The 13389-nt window shown below is 49.4% G+C and overlaps 1 protein-coding gene across 3 annotated transcripts in view; it reads right to left on the bottom strand.

The window, feature by feature from the left end:
* The window catches only part of PHF21B (PHD finger protein 21B), a 133930-nt gene extending 120926 nt beyond the window's left edge, over positions 1-13004 (bottom strand). For all 3 annotated transcript variants that reach the window (XM_043965104.1, XM_043965105.1, XM_043965106.1), the window contains exons 1-2: positions 12866-13004; positions 11446-11556 (exon numbers count right to left, since the gene is read on the bottom strand). In XM_043965104.1, the coding sequence (XP_043821039.1) occupies positions 11446-11556; positions 12866-12919 (165 nt within the window). In that variant the 5' untranslated portion in view covers positions 12920-13004. The remainder of the gene's footprint in view (positions 1-11445; positions 11557-12865) is intronic.
* Between the last annotated feature and the right edge of the window lie 385 nt (positions 13005-13389).

Raw genomic sequence — 13389 nt, 5'->3', positions numbered from 1 at the left:
AATATTGAAAACTATCTTTACACATAACTGGAAAATAATAAAATACTTTTATGATTTTAAAAAGAAACTCAAGACTGGCTTCATCTGCTTTAAATAAGACCTTTTTCCCTATGAGCCTGTTTCCTTATCTCAGAACTGAGAAAACTGTACTGGATTTATACTCAAAGCCCCTTTTAGCTCTAAAATGCAAGTTGACCCAACAGCAACTGCAAACTTCTCCCAAATTTAAACTGAGGCTGAATCCAAGCCCTGGAATTGACTCCAGTCTTCAAACATTCAAAACTCTGCAGACTGGTCCTTCCCTGGCCAAGGCCAACCAAGTGAGTTTAGCTACTTTGGGCAGCAAAAACAAAACAAAACAAAGTAAGTTGGGGACACTGCCCCAATTCTGCTGGGCTTCTTGGTCCCCTCTGGCTCTTACATTCTAACTCAGGGACAAAGGTGGACATTTGCATGCATGCACGTGCACATAAACAATTTCTGGAGTTACTGCAGCCAAGGATCAATTCAGCATACAATCCTAAGTGTTAGAAGGGACTCAGAGACCTTCTCGTCCAAACCCTGCCAGAAGCAGGGCTCCCCTCCATGGCATCTCTGCCAAGTGGTCATCCAGCATGTGGCCAAAGCCCTACCACAAGGGTGACCTGGGAAGCACAGCAGGGATGCCCTGGTCTTGGAGCCAAAGGTGAGGGTTAGGGTTGAAGAGTCACTACTTGGATGCTAAATCCTGTCTCTGTGCCTCAGCAAAATGAGGCAGGTGATCTTGCAAATGGTATCTCAAGTCCTCCTTCTCAAAATTCTGGGGATCCTCCCAATAGACCAACCCCCCCCACCACCACCACCACCAAGAGAAGCTCTGCCTGTCTGGAAGTTTTGTCTGATTTTGAGGTGAAAGCCACCTCCTATAAGTTGTTGCCTCCCCTTGCCCCACTACTCTTGGTTCTGTCCTCCTTCCTTCAGTCTCGACAGTCCCTGTACACTAATTCTTCAACCCCATCCAAAAGAGAGAGTGTCTTGTTAGATTTCCAGAGAAGCTGCAGTCTAAGGCTGAGCAAGGATGGTGAACAAGGAGCTGCCTCAGCAAGTTCCCGTGACCCTCTGGAAATTGCTGCTACACAACAATAAGTTCCTGAATCAAAAGGAGGAAGGAGATGGGGGGTGGGGGTGGGAATGAAGGGGAGATTCTGTACAGGTCCAAAGAAAATGAACTGAGATCCTGAGAAGGCTGAGCCCTCTGTGGGCTGCTCTTGCAGCCCTGAGGGAGCAGGGATTGTGGGGGGCCAGAATAGCGAGAGTCCTGGGAGGCGGCTGCCCCCAGCCTGCTTCCAGGAGCCCGGGATGACAGAACCTGGCTCTGCTCAGTGGGTAGAGGGGAAAGTTTTTGTGGTTTACAGCTCAATCTGAGTCAGCCAGATCCCTCGCAGTGAACAAAATAAATTTGCATCTGTTGAGCCCAGGCCTTCTTGACCCCTGGACACTTTTTTTTAACCAGGCCTGTGATTTTATTGGTGTAAGAAATGTACAAGAGGACACTCTCTATGAGGAGGCCCTCTGGTGGGGTGCTGAGCCATTGAGGGATGAGCCCAGGGTTACATGGTCAGGGGAGGGAGAGGCTAGACAAGGATGAAGGTCTTGGTGAGTCTCCAAGGCAGGCCTTCTATTCACCCCACCACCCTGCCCTTGAAAGCAGTGAGCCAAACTGGCTTTCTCCTGGTCCCCCTTGATTTCAGATCCCAAAGTGGTAGCAGCTCAGAAGCCTCATTTCCCCAGCCTTCCATGTAGGCCTCAAACAAAAGTGAAAACAGCTACTGTCACAGTAAGGTTTGCAAAGCGCTTCATAGGAATTATCTCACCGGCCCCAGGAGGGGGGAGCTACTGTGATTCTCATACCATGATGAGTGGGTGTGCTCGGGGTCACACAGCTAGAAAATGTGGAAGGTTAGATTTGTATTCAGGCCTTCCTGATTCCAGGTGAAGCGCCAGATCTCTTCCGTCTGTCAAGAATTCCATTCCTGACTTAAGTAATTTCAACTTTGGGAGCTTCCCTTTTCTCACCTATAAAATCCAGGACTTGGACATCTCTTGTTGTTTAGTAGCGTCTCACTCTCTGTGGCCCCATCTAGGGTTTTCTTGGCAAAGGAAAATAAAATTGGTTTGCCATTTCCTTCTTCAGCTGAGGAAATTGAGGCAAACAGGGTCCACAGCTAGTAAGGTCACACAGCCAGTAAGTTTCAGAGATTGGATTTGAACTCAGGTCTTCCTGACTCCAGGCCTAGCACTCTACCCACTTCTCTATTCTGTCTCTTAAGCACTTCACAAGTTTCAAAGTGCCACAAAACTACTGGTTATTATTATCCAAGCTCAAAAATTATTTGGTTTGGTTTTGTTCCTTTTGAAGGACAGGGGCAGCTTAATGTCCTTAGAATTAGACTTGGGTTGTAGTCCAGGCTTACCCTTTACTAGCTGGGAGACCTTGGACAAGTCCACTCCATTTCTCTAGCTCCTATTTTTCCCCTCATCCATAAAACAGGCATAATAATATATATGCTGAAAAACAAACAAACAAAAAGAGGGCAGCTAGGTGGCACAGTGGATAAAACACCGGCCCTGAATTCAGGAGGACCTGAGTTCAAATGTGACATCCGACCTCAGACACTTGATACTTACTAGCTGTGTGACCCTGGGCAAGTCACTTAACCCTCACTGCCCTGCCAATATATACATACATACATACATACATACATATATATATATATATACATATACTGCCTCTTCTCACAGGGCTTCTGGAGATTGGCTATAAAATGTTTTGTACCCATGAAGCACTAAACAATAATAATAAGAACAATAGTAAATAACCGGCCTTGATAAAGTGCTTCAAACACACACACACACACACACACACACACACACACACACACACACATATGGATGTGGGGGGGGTATAATTGGAGCCTGGTAAAAAGTCTGGGAGGCAGATATTTTAAGTATCATCATCATCTCCATTTTACAGATGAGGAAACTGAGACTTAGACAAGTGAAGGGACTTGCCTCAGGTCCTCCAGGCAGTGAGTGTCAGAGGCAGGATCTGAACCCAAGTCTTCCAGGCTCTGTCCATGAAGCTTCAGATAAATGGCCACTGCCAACGGACAGGCCTGACCATCAGGCTTCACATAAAGCTCAAATAAAGGTTTCCACAGGCACAAGGAGGGATATCCCAGACAGAAAGCCTGGTGCTCTTGGACCAGAGACTAACCACATCCTTTACACTGTGCCCTGAAACCATCCCCACCCAATGCCTTGACCCTAGTTTACAGCAAAGAGAAAACAAGCATGGTATTGCACAGCCCCGAGAGCTGTCTGCTTCGGGAGCAGATCACTGCTCCACTTGGGGCCTCAGTTTGCCCAGGTGTAATAGGAAGGGATTAGGCTGGATGACCTCTAAGGACCTCCCAGTGCTTAGTCATCCTGGCATTCTCCAGGCAGCAGCTAAGGGGCTTCGTGGATAGAGGCTTGAACTTGGGTCAGAAAGATTCGAGTCCCAACACTGGCCCAGAACAAGCCAGCCACGCTGTCTGAGGCTGTTTCCTCATCTAGAAAGCAGCACCTCCCTTGCTGATTTGCAGAAGATCAAAGGAGATGATATATGCACAGTGCTTGGCCAATTTTAAAGGGTTGTATAGCTAGCTAGCTCTGGCCCTTCCTGTTCCAAGGCCCCACCCAGCTCTGACACTCTGGGAGACTGTAGTCAGAAGGGCCTAGGCCCAGGCCCAGGTGACCCTTGGTGAGTCCCTTCACCTTGAACTCTCTGTAAAATGGGGCCAACTCCCACCCACCTACTGTGGGCCACCCCCTCCCTGGACCACAGGCAGTTCCAGAGGGGCAATGGGTGGGAAACACCTTGTATACCATAAGGCGTGACTTTGGTCTTGAGGGACCCCACTTCCCTTCTCTGGAGTCAATGACCTAGGGAGGGGGCTTGTTAGGTCCACAACAGGTATCTTAGGCCACCCCCCTAACCAGGCATCATTAAAGGATCAAAGGCAGCCATCATCAGAAGTACTCTCTGAAGAAGTTCAAAGTTCATTGAGATCAGCTTCATTCTTCAGACAGCTGGTCTTTTGAGTGGCTAAAATATCAAAACAAACACTTTAGAGTAGGTAGAAAGGATATTTCTCTGAGGCCACTCAGCAGTGAACCAAGCAACTGCCATGCAGAAAAAGTCAGCAAGACAGAAGGAAAGATGCTAGCTCCAAAGTGGGCATCACCCTCACTAAGAGTGCCCCAAAGGAAGTTTGGCCCAGACCTGTGCTTCCCTAAGCCAGACCCATGCCAGGAGTAGGCATCCATGTGGGGCAGAGAGGGAAGAAGGCAGGGGGTGGGGGCAGAGAAACATGGAGAGGAAGGAGGCCAAAAATGGAGGTGGGAAGAGGAGGAGAGGAGGGACAGGAAAGGGAAAAGGAGGAAATAAGGAGGAAAAGGAGGAAGAAGATGGGAAGGGGAAGGATAAGAAGAAGAAGAAAAGGAAAGATGTAACAAAACCAAAGAGGGAGATGGATCCATGGAGAGAGAAGTTAGATGGTACAAAAAGCCCTTCATCTGAGAGTCCAGAGAGCTTCATTCTACCCCAACCCCAGTACAAAGCCCTATCACAGAGCAGCGGTGGGAGAGAAATAGAAGCCTTACCCCCCTTTCCCTCCCCAAATCAAGCAGCTAAGAAGTGTTAACCAGCAAAGATTGAGTAAACCAAGCCAGAAGGACACAGACACAGAGGTATTGAGATGGGGCTCAAAATAAGGCTGGGACCAGGTGTGGGCAATCACCCAGAAGGCAAGCCCTGGGCAAGAGAGGGGAAATAAAGGACCCTATGCCAGTAGGACTTTTTACAGATGCACAAGCTTAGAAAAACAAAACAAAAAAACAAATGCACAAGCTTTCTCTACATGGCACCCAACCTTCTTATTACTGGTGAGAGGACCCATATCCTCCCAGTCACTCAGGCTCTCTACCTGGGTATCATCGTCTATTCTTCACTTTCATCCCCCATATCCAATTTGTTGCCAAAACTTCTTGATATTACCTTCGTAGAATCTCTCCAGTGTGCCCCTTTGTCTCCTCTGATACTACCACACTCTGGTGAGGGCCCCCATCACACACACCTAAACTATGGCCATAGCTGCCTCAAGTCTCTCCCCACTCCAGCCAGTGCTCCACTCAGCTGCCAAACTGATCTTCTTAAAGTGTGGGTCTGAATGTGTCACCCCCACGTCAACTCAATTAACTTCAGTGGTTCTATCGCCCCTGAAAGCAAACACAAAATCTATTGGCCTTCAAAGACCTTCATAGCCAAGCCCCCTCTTATCCTTCCAGTCTTCTTGCACCTTCCATTCCCCCACTCCCACACACTTTTCCAATATCTTTATACCCTCTTGAACACTAGGTAAGCCAGGGACAGAGCAGCCGAGGGCTGCTCTTCTTGCTGTTACACAAGAAACTCCACTCCCAACTAGGGGCATTCTCCTTAGCTGTCTACCCGCCATGCCTGAACACTCTCTCTCCTCATCTCCACCTCCATCCCACCTTCTATAAGAAGTCCATCCTGGTCCTCCTTAATGCTAGTGCCTTCCCTCTACTAATTCTCTCCAATTTAGTCTGTCCACAACTCACTTGTAAATAGTTGTCTGCATGCATGTCTTCCAAACCCACCGCCTTAGACTGGGAGCTCCTTGACAGCAGGGATTCCTGCCTGTCTTTGTATACCAGTACTTAGCACAGAGCCTGACACAGGGTAGACTTTTAAAATTTTGATGACTAACTAAATCTCATGAGGACATGTAGGAAGGGTGTCTTATCTAGTTTTTACACCCTCTGCATACTGTAGGTACTCAAAGATGTTTGATTCCTTCAAAAGGTAAGTCAACAGAATTTACTGATGTTCCTGTAGAGAGTAATCCATATGGAATCAGATCCTCAGGCCAGGTCTTCAAGCAGCTGGGGGATGGGGGGAGGGAGCAGAAACTCCCTTGTGGCACAGGAAAAATGGAAAATGGACTCTATCAGAAGACTTGGGTTAAAACCTGCCTCTGCTACTTAGTACCTTGAGCAAGTCGATTAACCTCTTTTAACCTTAGTTTCCTCAGCTGAAAAAAATAAGGGGGCTGGACCAGGCACTGCTATTCTATGATAGGAAGACAACAGTTTGGGGAAACCGTCTCCCAAAGTTCACTCTTGCTAAAGAAGTATCCCGAGTATGCATCCAAACGAGAGCTTCATCTGGAACAGGATAGCACAGGCAAAGCCTAGTGGGTCTTCCCCATCACTGGCAAGTTCTGGCAAAGACTAGAGACTTTCCTGGTAGTGGCTATGTCCCTTCCATCTTTCATGAAGACTCTGAATCCTGAGTCTGCAAATACAACTGTCCATGAAAGGCCCCACTTCATTTATAACTTCTTTCTGGCCAGGCAATGGTCCTCATTAACATCCATTAATTTGGGAACATTTTCGTCTGTTTTCATTTCTTGTGGTTCACTTTTCATTTTTCACTTTGAGTTGACTGTAAAGTTGGAGCTTCTGAAGAACAACTTAATCAGGTTAGAATTATATGGGGTGTTCACAATCCATATAGGAGGTCACTTCTTTAATAAGAAGAAAAATCATTTTAAGAGATCAATACATAGGATGGTGCTGTCATTTACAAAGAAACGCTCCAAAGCTGGATGATTTCAATTAAACTGTTATTGCCTAGGGGGCCGCTAGGTGGCACAGTGGGTAAAGCACTGGCCCTGGATTCAGGAGTTCAAATCTGACCTCAGGCACTTGACACTTACTCGCTGTGTGACCCTGGGCTAGTCACTTAACCCTCATCCCAACCACCCCCCCAAAAAAAATTGGGAAAAAATCCTCTCTGGATGTGATCTCTTACTCTCAAGGTAGTGGGCCAACTAATAGTCTTCACATATCCTAGCTTGTTAAAGAAGAGGCATTATCCTTTTGGCAAAGAGTCGAGCAAGAAGGAAGTCTTATTTCTGCCTTCTTCTAAGGGTATCTGCCATGATGTGTTACTGGTATCATTTTAAAGAGGGGGAAATGAAAAAACAGGTAAGGAACACATTCTCCACTCTCTACCTCCAAACCATCATGGTGGAGGCAAAGGTTGGAATCACTGGAATGCCTTAAGCAAGAAAATTTCCCTAACAAACTACTTCCTCATTTAATGTGTGAGTTCTTTAAAAATAAAATAAAATAAAAATTCAGACAAATTACCTATATTTACATGCACAACTTTAGGAGGAAGGACATTTCATACTAATGGAACATTTCAAGGAATCCAATAGGAAATTGATGAATGGGACACTGAAATACATCATTTGCTTCAACTGTATTTCTAACTGATATGGATAATGTTCTCATCCATTCATTTGGCTATCGATTTCATCACTCACATGTGCCTCTTAATGGAATGCACAAATTCATTCTAGGGGACAAATGCATCACATCCAAACAAAAGTGACAGTGAGTTGTCCTTACAGTTAGGCAGCTAGATGGTAAAGTTGATAGAGCACTGTGCTTCTAATCAGGAACACATGAGTTCAGATTTAATAGAAGACACTTACTAGTTATGCGATCCTGGGCAGGTCACTTGACATCTTTGTCTCAGTTGTAAAATGGGGGTTACATTAACAGCACCTATCTTTTGGAGTTGTGAGGATAAAATCAGATAATATTTGTGATCCATTTAGTACAATGCCTGGCACATATTAGGTATTATAATAAATGCTTATTCTGTTCCCTCCACAGGGACAGGCTTTTGTAAAAAGTTCAGAGCAGTGAAACATCCCCAGAACTTCCCTTCTAACCCCACCAGGATGTGACGCTGTCCAGATTTCGAGTAGGGTGGTGTGATGGCGTTCACTATTCCTGAGCAGAGCAGGCTAAAAGTGTCTCAACCATTTAGTTAAGACACAAGTCTCAAGGACCCCTCAGGTCTAGCCTAGAAATTTCTCAGAAAGCACCTTTAATGACCTTTCCAAGTAGGAGCCTGCCAATCATTGGCCAACTCTCTGAAGGAAAGACCCAGCCAAGCTCACATTAAGTCCACCAAACTCATTTCATTGGTGACCTCTGATGGGTTTCAACTCCAGGCTTCCCAGAGAGAGACAAGGCAGGTTTATTAGCATGCTACACCACCTCCTCCTCCCCAGCCCTCCCTCCTCTTTTCTCCCCTCCCCCCTCCCCTTCTCTCCCTTCTTTACGAGCCCTTGTTATATAAAATGCCACAAAGGGAAACTGGGGAAAAAAACATTTGCAGCTACAAATCTGAGTTCCAACCTAACAGGCCAAATCTTTATCATTATGCAGGGCTTTTCTCTAACTTAGTGATGAGTTGTTTTTGTTTTGTTTTGTTTTAAATCGGAGTGATAGAAAGGAGTTTGTTTTTAAAGTGTTTTTCTTTCTTTTTCTTTTCTTTCTTTCTTTTGTTAATGGCCAGGAGCTGCCTGAGCCTTGTTTCTGGGAGTTCAGATTGAAGGCAAAAAGGCCGTTTGGACCCAAAACCATCTTGGGCCAAATCAAATCTCGATGTTTGGACCACCTTCCCTAGTGGGGCTTTCAGCCTCGGCCAAATTCCACCACGACATCCAATAATAGTCGTTCATCTACTAACCACCATCATACACACTGAAACAGCCTTGAAGTAGATGCTACGATCGAGGAAGAGGTGGATCAGAAATCCAGGGCCCTCCCACAATCCGCTGAAGAGATCCTCAACACCCCCACTCCGACCCCCACCCCCCACGGAAGGAAGCCCTGTTATAGAATCGGGGGCGAGTGGCAGAGAGAAGCCGCAAAAGAGACCTCAATCCGAGGAGATGTCCCCCTTTTTATATAGACTCGGGGGAGTCATCGACTTGCTGTTTTACTGGGGTGGGGAAGAATCCACAATACTTGGAACCCTTAGTTATCACTTCGCGTCAGGTTTGCTCTTTTCTCTCCCCCCCTTTTTCTTTTTTTAAGGAAAAGAAAGTCCCTGATTTGATTCCATCCAGTGATTAAGCATCTTTGTGCTCGGCTGAATCGGGCATTCTAACCCCTCCCCCTCCAAAAAATGGCATCGAAGCAATCAAAATGGTAATGTTCGGCATGAATGGGGCCCCTCCCCCACCCCCAAACTCTGCAGACTTTTCTCCATGTTGAGAGGAGAGAGAAACCCCCCCCTTCAACACAAAATGGGAGCTCCCACTACCAAATGGGGAACGCTGACCAACTCGGGCACAATGAAGAGAGCTGGGGCTTAAAAAAGGATACATACACACAACACAAAACACAATTCATTCATTTTCAAAAGCCATTCCTCTCCCTCCGCCTTCATCTCCTCCTCTTCCTCTTCCTCTTCCTCCTCCTCCTCCCCCTCCACGACTATCTTACAGACCGACAGAACCAGCCATATTTCTCCCCCAACCTTCCATCACTTTTCAACTTTCCCTGTGACTCCTTAAATAAACCATTTCAATCTCAGTTTCTTCTCCGCGCCCCCTCCCCCCACCTTCACCCCAGGCCTTAGCCACCAACATCCTCAGCAGCAGCTTTGTCAACCACGACCTCCCCCTCCCCTCTCAACCAAGAAAAATTAACCTAGAAGTCTTCCTCTTTTCACTAGCCATGGAGTGGGAGATTTGGCAAATAAAAAAATTCTTTTGAGGGTGGGGGCGAGGGAGAGGAAGGTCTAAGGCTCGGCTCCAAGTTTGGTCCGAGAGAGCTATGCAGCATTCCAAAGGAAAAGCGATCGATTCAGGGAAGAGATCGGAGGGAGAGGAGAGTGTGAGAAAGAATGGGGGAGATCTAGAAAAAGAGAGGGGGGGAGGGAGAGATGCAAGGAAGAGAAGGAGGGGCAGGGAGAGAGAGAAGAGAGGGAGAGGGAAAGAGAGAGGAGAGACAAGAAAGCAAAGAGAGATAGAGGGGGAGGGGATTAGAGAGAGGGAGAAGAGAGGAAGAGAGAAAGGGAGAAAGGAAGAGAAGGGGAGAGGGAAGGAGGGAGGGGGAGGAGGAGGGAGAGGGAGGGAGAGGGAGAGGGAAAGGGAGAGAGCGAGAGCGAGCGAGCGAGCGAGCGAGAGAGAGAGAGAGAGAGAGAGAGAGAGAGAGAGAGAGAATATGGGCGAGCGGGAGGGGGGAATCTCCGCCGAAGGGTCTTTCGGAAAGCTGCGGGAGATGCAATTGGACGCGATATAGAAAGTTCTTAGTTATGGGGGGAGGGGAGGGGTGGAGACGGAGGGGAGGCTGGGAGGCAGAAAGGGGGTCGGCGGGGGGAAGCTTTGCAATCCGGCAGATCCTGGATGGGTTTTGCAAGCTGCCAGGTTTTGCAGAAGTACAGAAAGGGGAGGGGGAGGGGGAAGGGGGAGGGGAAGGGGGAAAAGAGGAAGGGGGAGGAGGAGGAGCTGGGGAGAGGAGGGGGGAGGAAGGGAGCCGCGTTTGCAGAGCGTGGAAGACGTTTCAGCGGCATCTGTTCGTGGTGCTGAAACCTAACCACGCCGGCTCTTCGCCATCAGCTGATCTCAGCTGAACAAACTCACAATGGCCAACTTTTCCCTCAGCCGGGAGGAAGGGAGAAAAAAGGGAGGGGGGAGGAGGAAGGGACAGAAGAAAGATTGGAAAGGGGGAGGGCAACCCGACATCTTCTCAGAGGCAAACTTTTTTTTTTTAAATGAACAAAAAGAAGGCAGCAGCTCCAAGTTCGGGAGGATTGTATCGGCCGAGGTCGGCTTGGTTAATTACCATTTTTTGTTTTTTGGGTTTTTTGTCTTTCTTCTCCCCTTCCCTCCCCCTCCCTTCCGCCGGGGCAGGACCTCGGCAGGGAAGACAACCAGAGGACAAACACGAGTTCAAGTGCCGGGGGGGGGGGGGGGTAGAGAGAAGAGAAACGGGAGAGGAAAAAAGGGAGAGGGGATGGGAAGGGTCCCCTAGCCCAGAAAAGAAATCGGTCAATTGTGGGGGGAGGTCTTCCAGTGATCGATTCGGACCACCTCTGCCACAGAAACCAGAAACTGCTGACAAGTCGCCTCTGTCTCCCCAGCCCCCCCCCCTCCCCAGCTCCCCCACTGCCCCGGACAAGCAAAAGGCCAGTAGTGCCAAGGAGCCCAAGACAGCAGCAATGTTCCTATTCCTAAAACATGTCGACCAACTCAAAATGGACGCCTTGGTGGGGGGCGGAGGGAGTGGAGCCTTGAACCCAGGTTCTGCATGGGGGGGGGGGGGAGACACAGAGTAATAGAGTAATTTACATCCCTCCTCCTTGCCCTGGCCCTGGCCCAGGCTGCATCTGGGGTCGCTTCCGAGCCACAAGGGCCCACCTGGGCTCCCCGAAGAACTTTAGGATTCCGGCCTAAAGGCATTTTTCGCTAACGCAACCACTTTTCAGACACTGAGAAAGTGCATTGTCCAAACCCTGGTCACCTCGGGACCGGCAGATGAGTGAAGAACGGCGGGAGCCAGCCTTACTTGTCTCTCGCTTAGGGCCGGTAGCCGGGAATGCCTCTCTACGAGCTGTTTCTTAAGGTCGCCGTTCTGCAGAGAGAGCGATAAAAAGAAAGAAATAAATGACTGATACCAGGAAGACGGAGACAGGTTATCAACTGCCCAGCAAGGGGAGAGGAACGGAGAGGAGAGGAGGGGAAAGGAAAGCCTGGAGCCGCTGGGGAGCTCGGAGCACAGCCCCACCGGCAATCTGGGCCCGATAAAGTTTCTCCCTCTCGGCGCCTGGCACGAGGGCTCTGATGCCAACAGGAGAAGCCCCGGCGGCAAGCAGGCAAGGTCTGCATTTACCTGTGGCTCGCCAAGCCTCATCGGAGCAACTAGTTTGGTCCGGTCTTTCTCTTAATCACCCCAAAGGAGGGATCGCGAAGGGCTTCAAGTTTAGTGATTGTTTTCTTTACAAATCAACCCCCCAAAAGCCAGACATAGGAGTGAGTGTGAGACAAGGAGATTGTGCGTGTGAGTGTGTGTTTGTGTGTAAGTGCGAGTGAACTGGAAAGGGGGGGGGGGGAAGGAACAAAGAGCCAAGTAAACACTGCGAGTCAGTTTCAAGCAAAGCTCATAAATATTCAGGTCTCGTCCTAATCTCTCCAACACACACGCACGCTCTCGCTCTCTCTCTCGCTCGCTCTCTCTCTCTCTCTCTCTCTCTCTCTCTCTCTCTCTCTCTCTCTCTCTCTCTCTCTCTCACACACACACACACACACACACACACACACACACACACACACTCACACTCACACTCATGAACACTCATGAACACTCGCCCAAGCACCAGCAGTCGCAAGATCACTCCGGATTCCGGCGAGAACAACCCAGAACTCCGGGCAACATTCTGCAAAACTACTTTGGCAAAGTGGGCGGATGGTGTAGGGGAGGAAGGGGGCGGCGGGCTGCAGGGAGCAGGTCGGGGGGATTTATGCGAACCTCGAATCCCCTCTCCTCGACAAGCCCCCCCCCCCCCCAGCGAGATAGCGATGGGAGCCCTGAGCAAAAGGGGAGGGGAAAGAGAGAGAAGAAACTAGTTATTTTTTTTCCATGTATTTTGCTCGTAACGGGAGAGCCAAGCAAATCCCTCCGTACACGCGGAGCCCTGGTCCCCAGTTCTCTCTGAAAGACTCGATCTCTTTCTCTCGCTAGAACTCTGGGTATACGGGTCTCTCTCTGTCTCTGTCTCTCCGTCTTTCTCTCTCTCTCTCTCTCTCTCTCTCTCTCTCTCTCTCTCTCTCTCTCTCTCTCCCCCCCTCCCTCCCCAGTACCCCCCCTCCCCCCGTTCAGTCTCTCGGTGTTGGTCTTGGTCTCTCGGGGCTAACTCCCAAGACTAGAGTTCATCCCCACTTACCTGATGACCCTGGATCCCCACTTTTAACGCTTCCTGGAGGCTCTGGAGCTCCATTCCTGGAACTTGTCGGGCACTTTCCAGCCAGTTGGAGTCTCGATCCCAGGGAGGTTGTCAGGCCTCACAGGGGAGTAGAGATGGGGCTACGATCCCCTCGCGTCCTCCAGGGGGAAGAGGAGGAGGAGGAAGGGGAAGGGGGAAAACTTGACGGGGCGGGGGAGGGGGGAGGAACCTGCCCCCTCCCCCACCAAAAAATCCCCAGCAAACGGCCCCCCTCCCCTAGCCGGACCACGATAGTCACCCCCCTCCAACCGAGCTCCTGGGGAAAAGAAGAAAAAGCGGGCGAAGAGCGGCGACAAGCAGGGCAGGCAGGAACAACTCCGGGAGCTGCAAAGCAAGTTGGGAGTGTGCGAGTGGGGAGAGCGCGAGTTAGTGCGAGTGGGAGTGGGAGTGGGAGTGGGCGCCTGGGCGCAGTACTTGACCTCCCCAGGGGCGCCCAGACGACCCAGCCCCTGCCCACCGCCCGG

Source organism: Dromiciops gliroides, chromosome 5 (genome assembly GCF_019393635.1).
Source record: "Dromiciops gliroides isolate mDroGli1 chromosome 5, mDroGli1.pri, whole genome shotgun sequence".
NCBI lineage: Eukaryota > Metazoa > Chordata > Mammalia > Microbiotheria > Microbiotheriidae > Dromiciops > Dromiciops gliroides.
The sequence above is the reverse complement of the archived record's forward strand: the minus strand, read 5'-3'. Positions and strand labels throughout refer to the sequence as shown.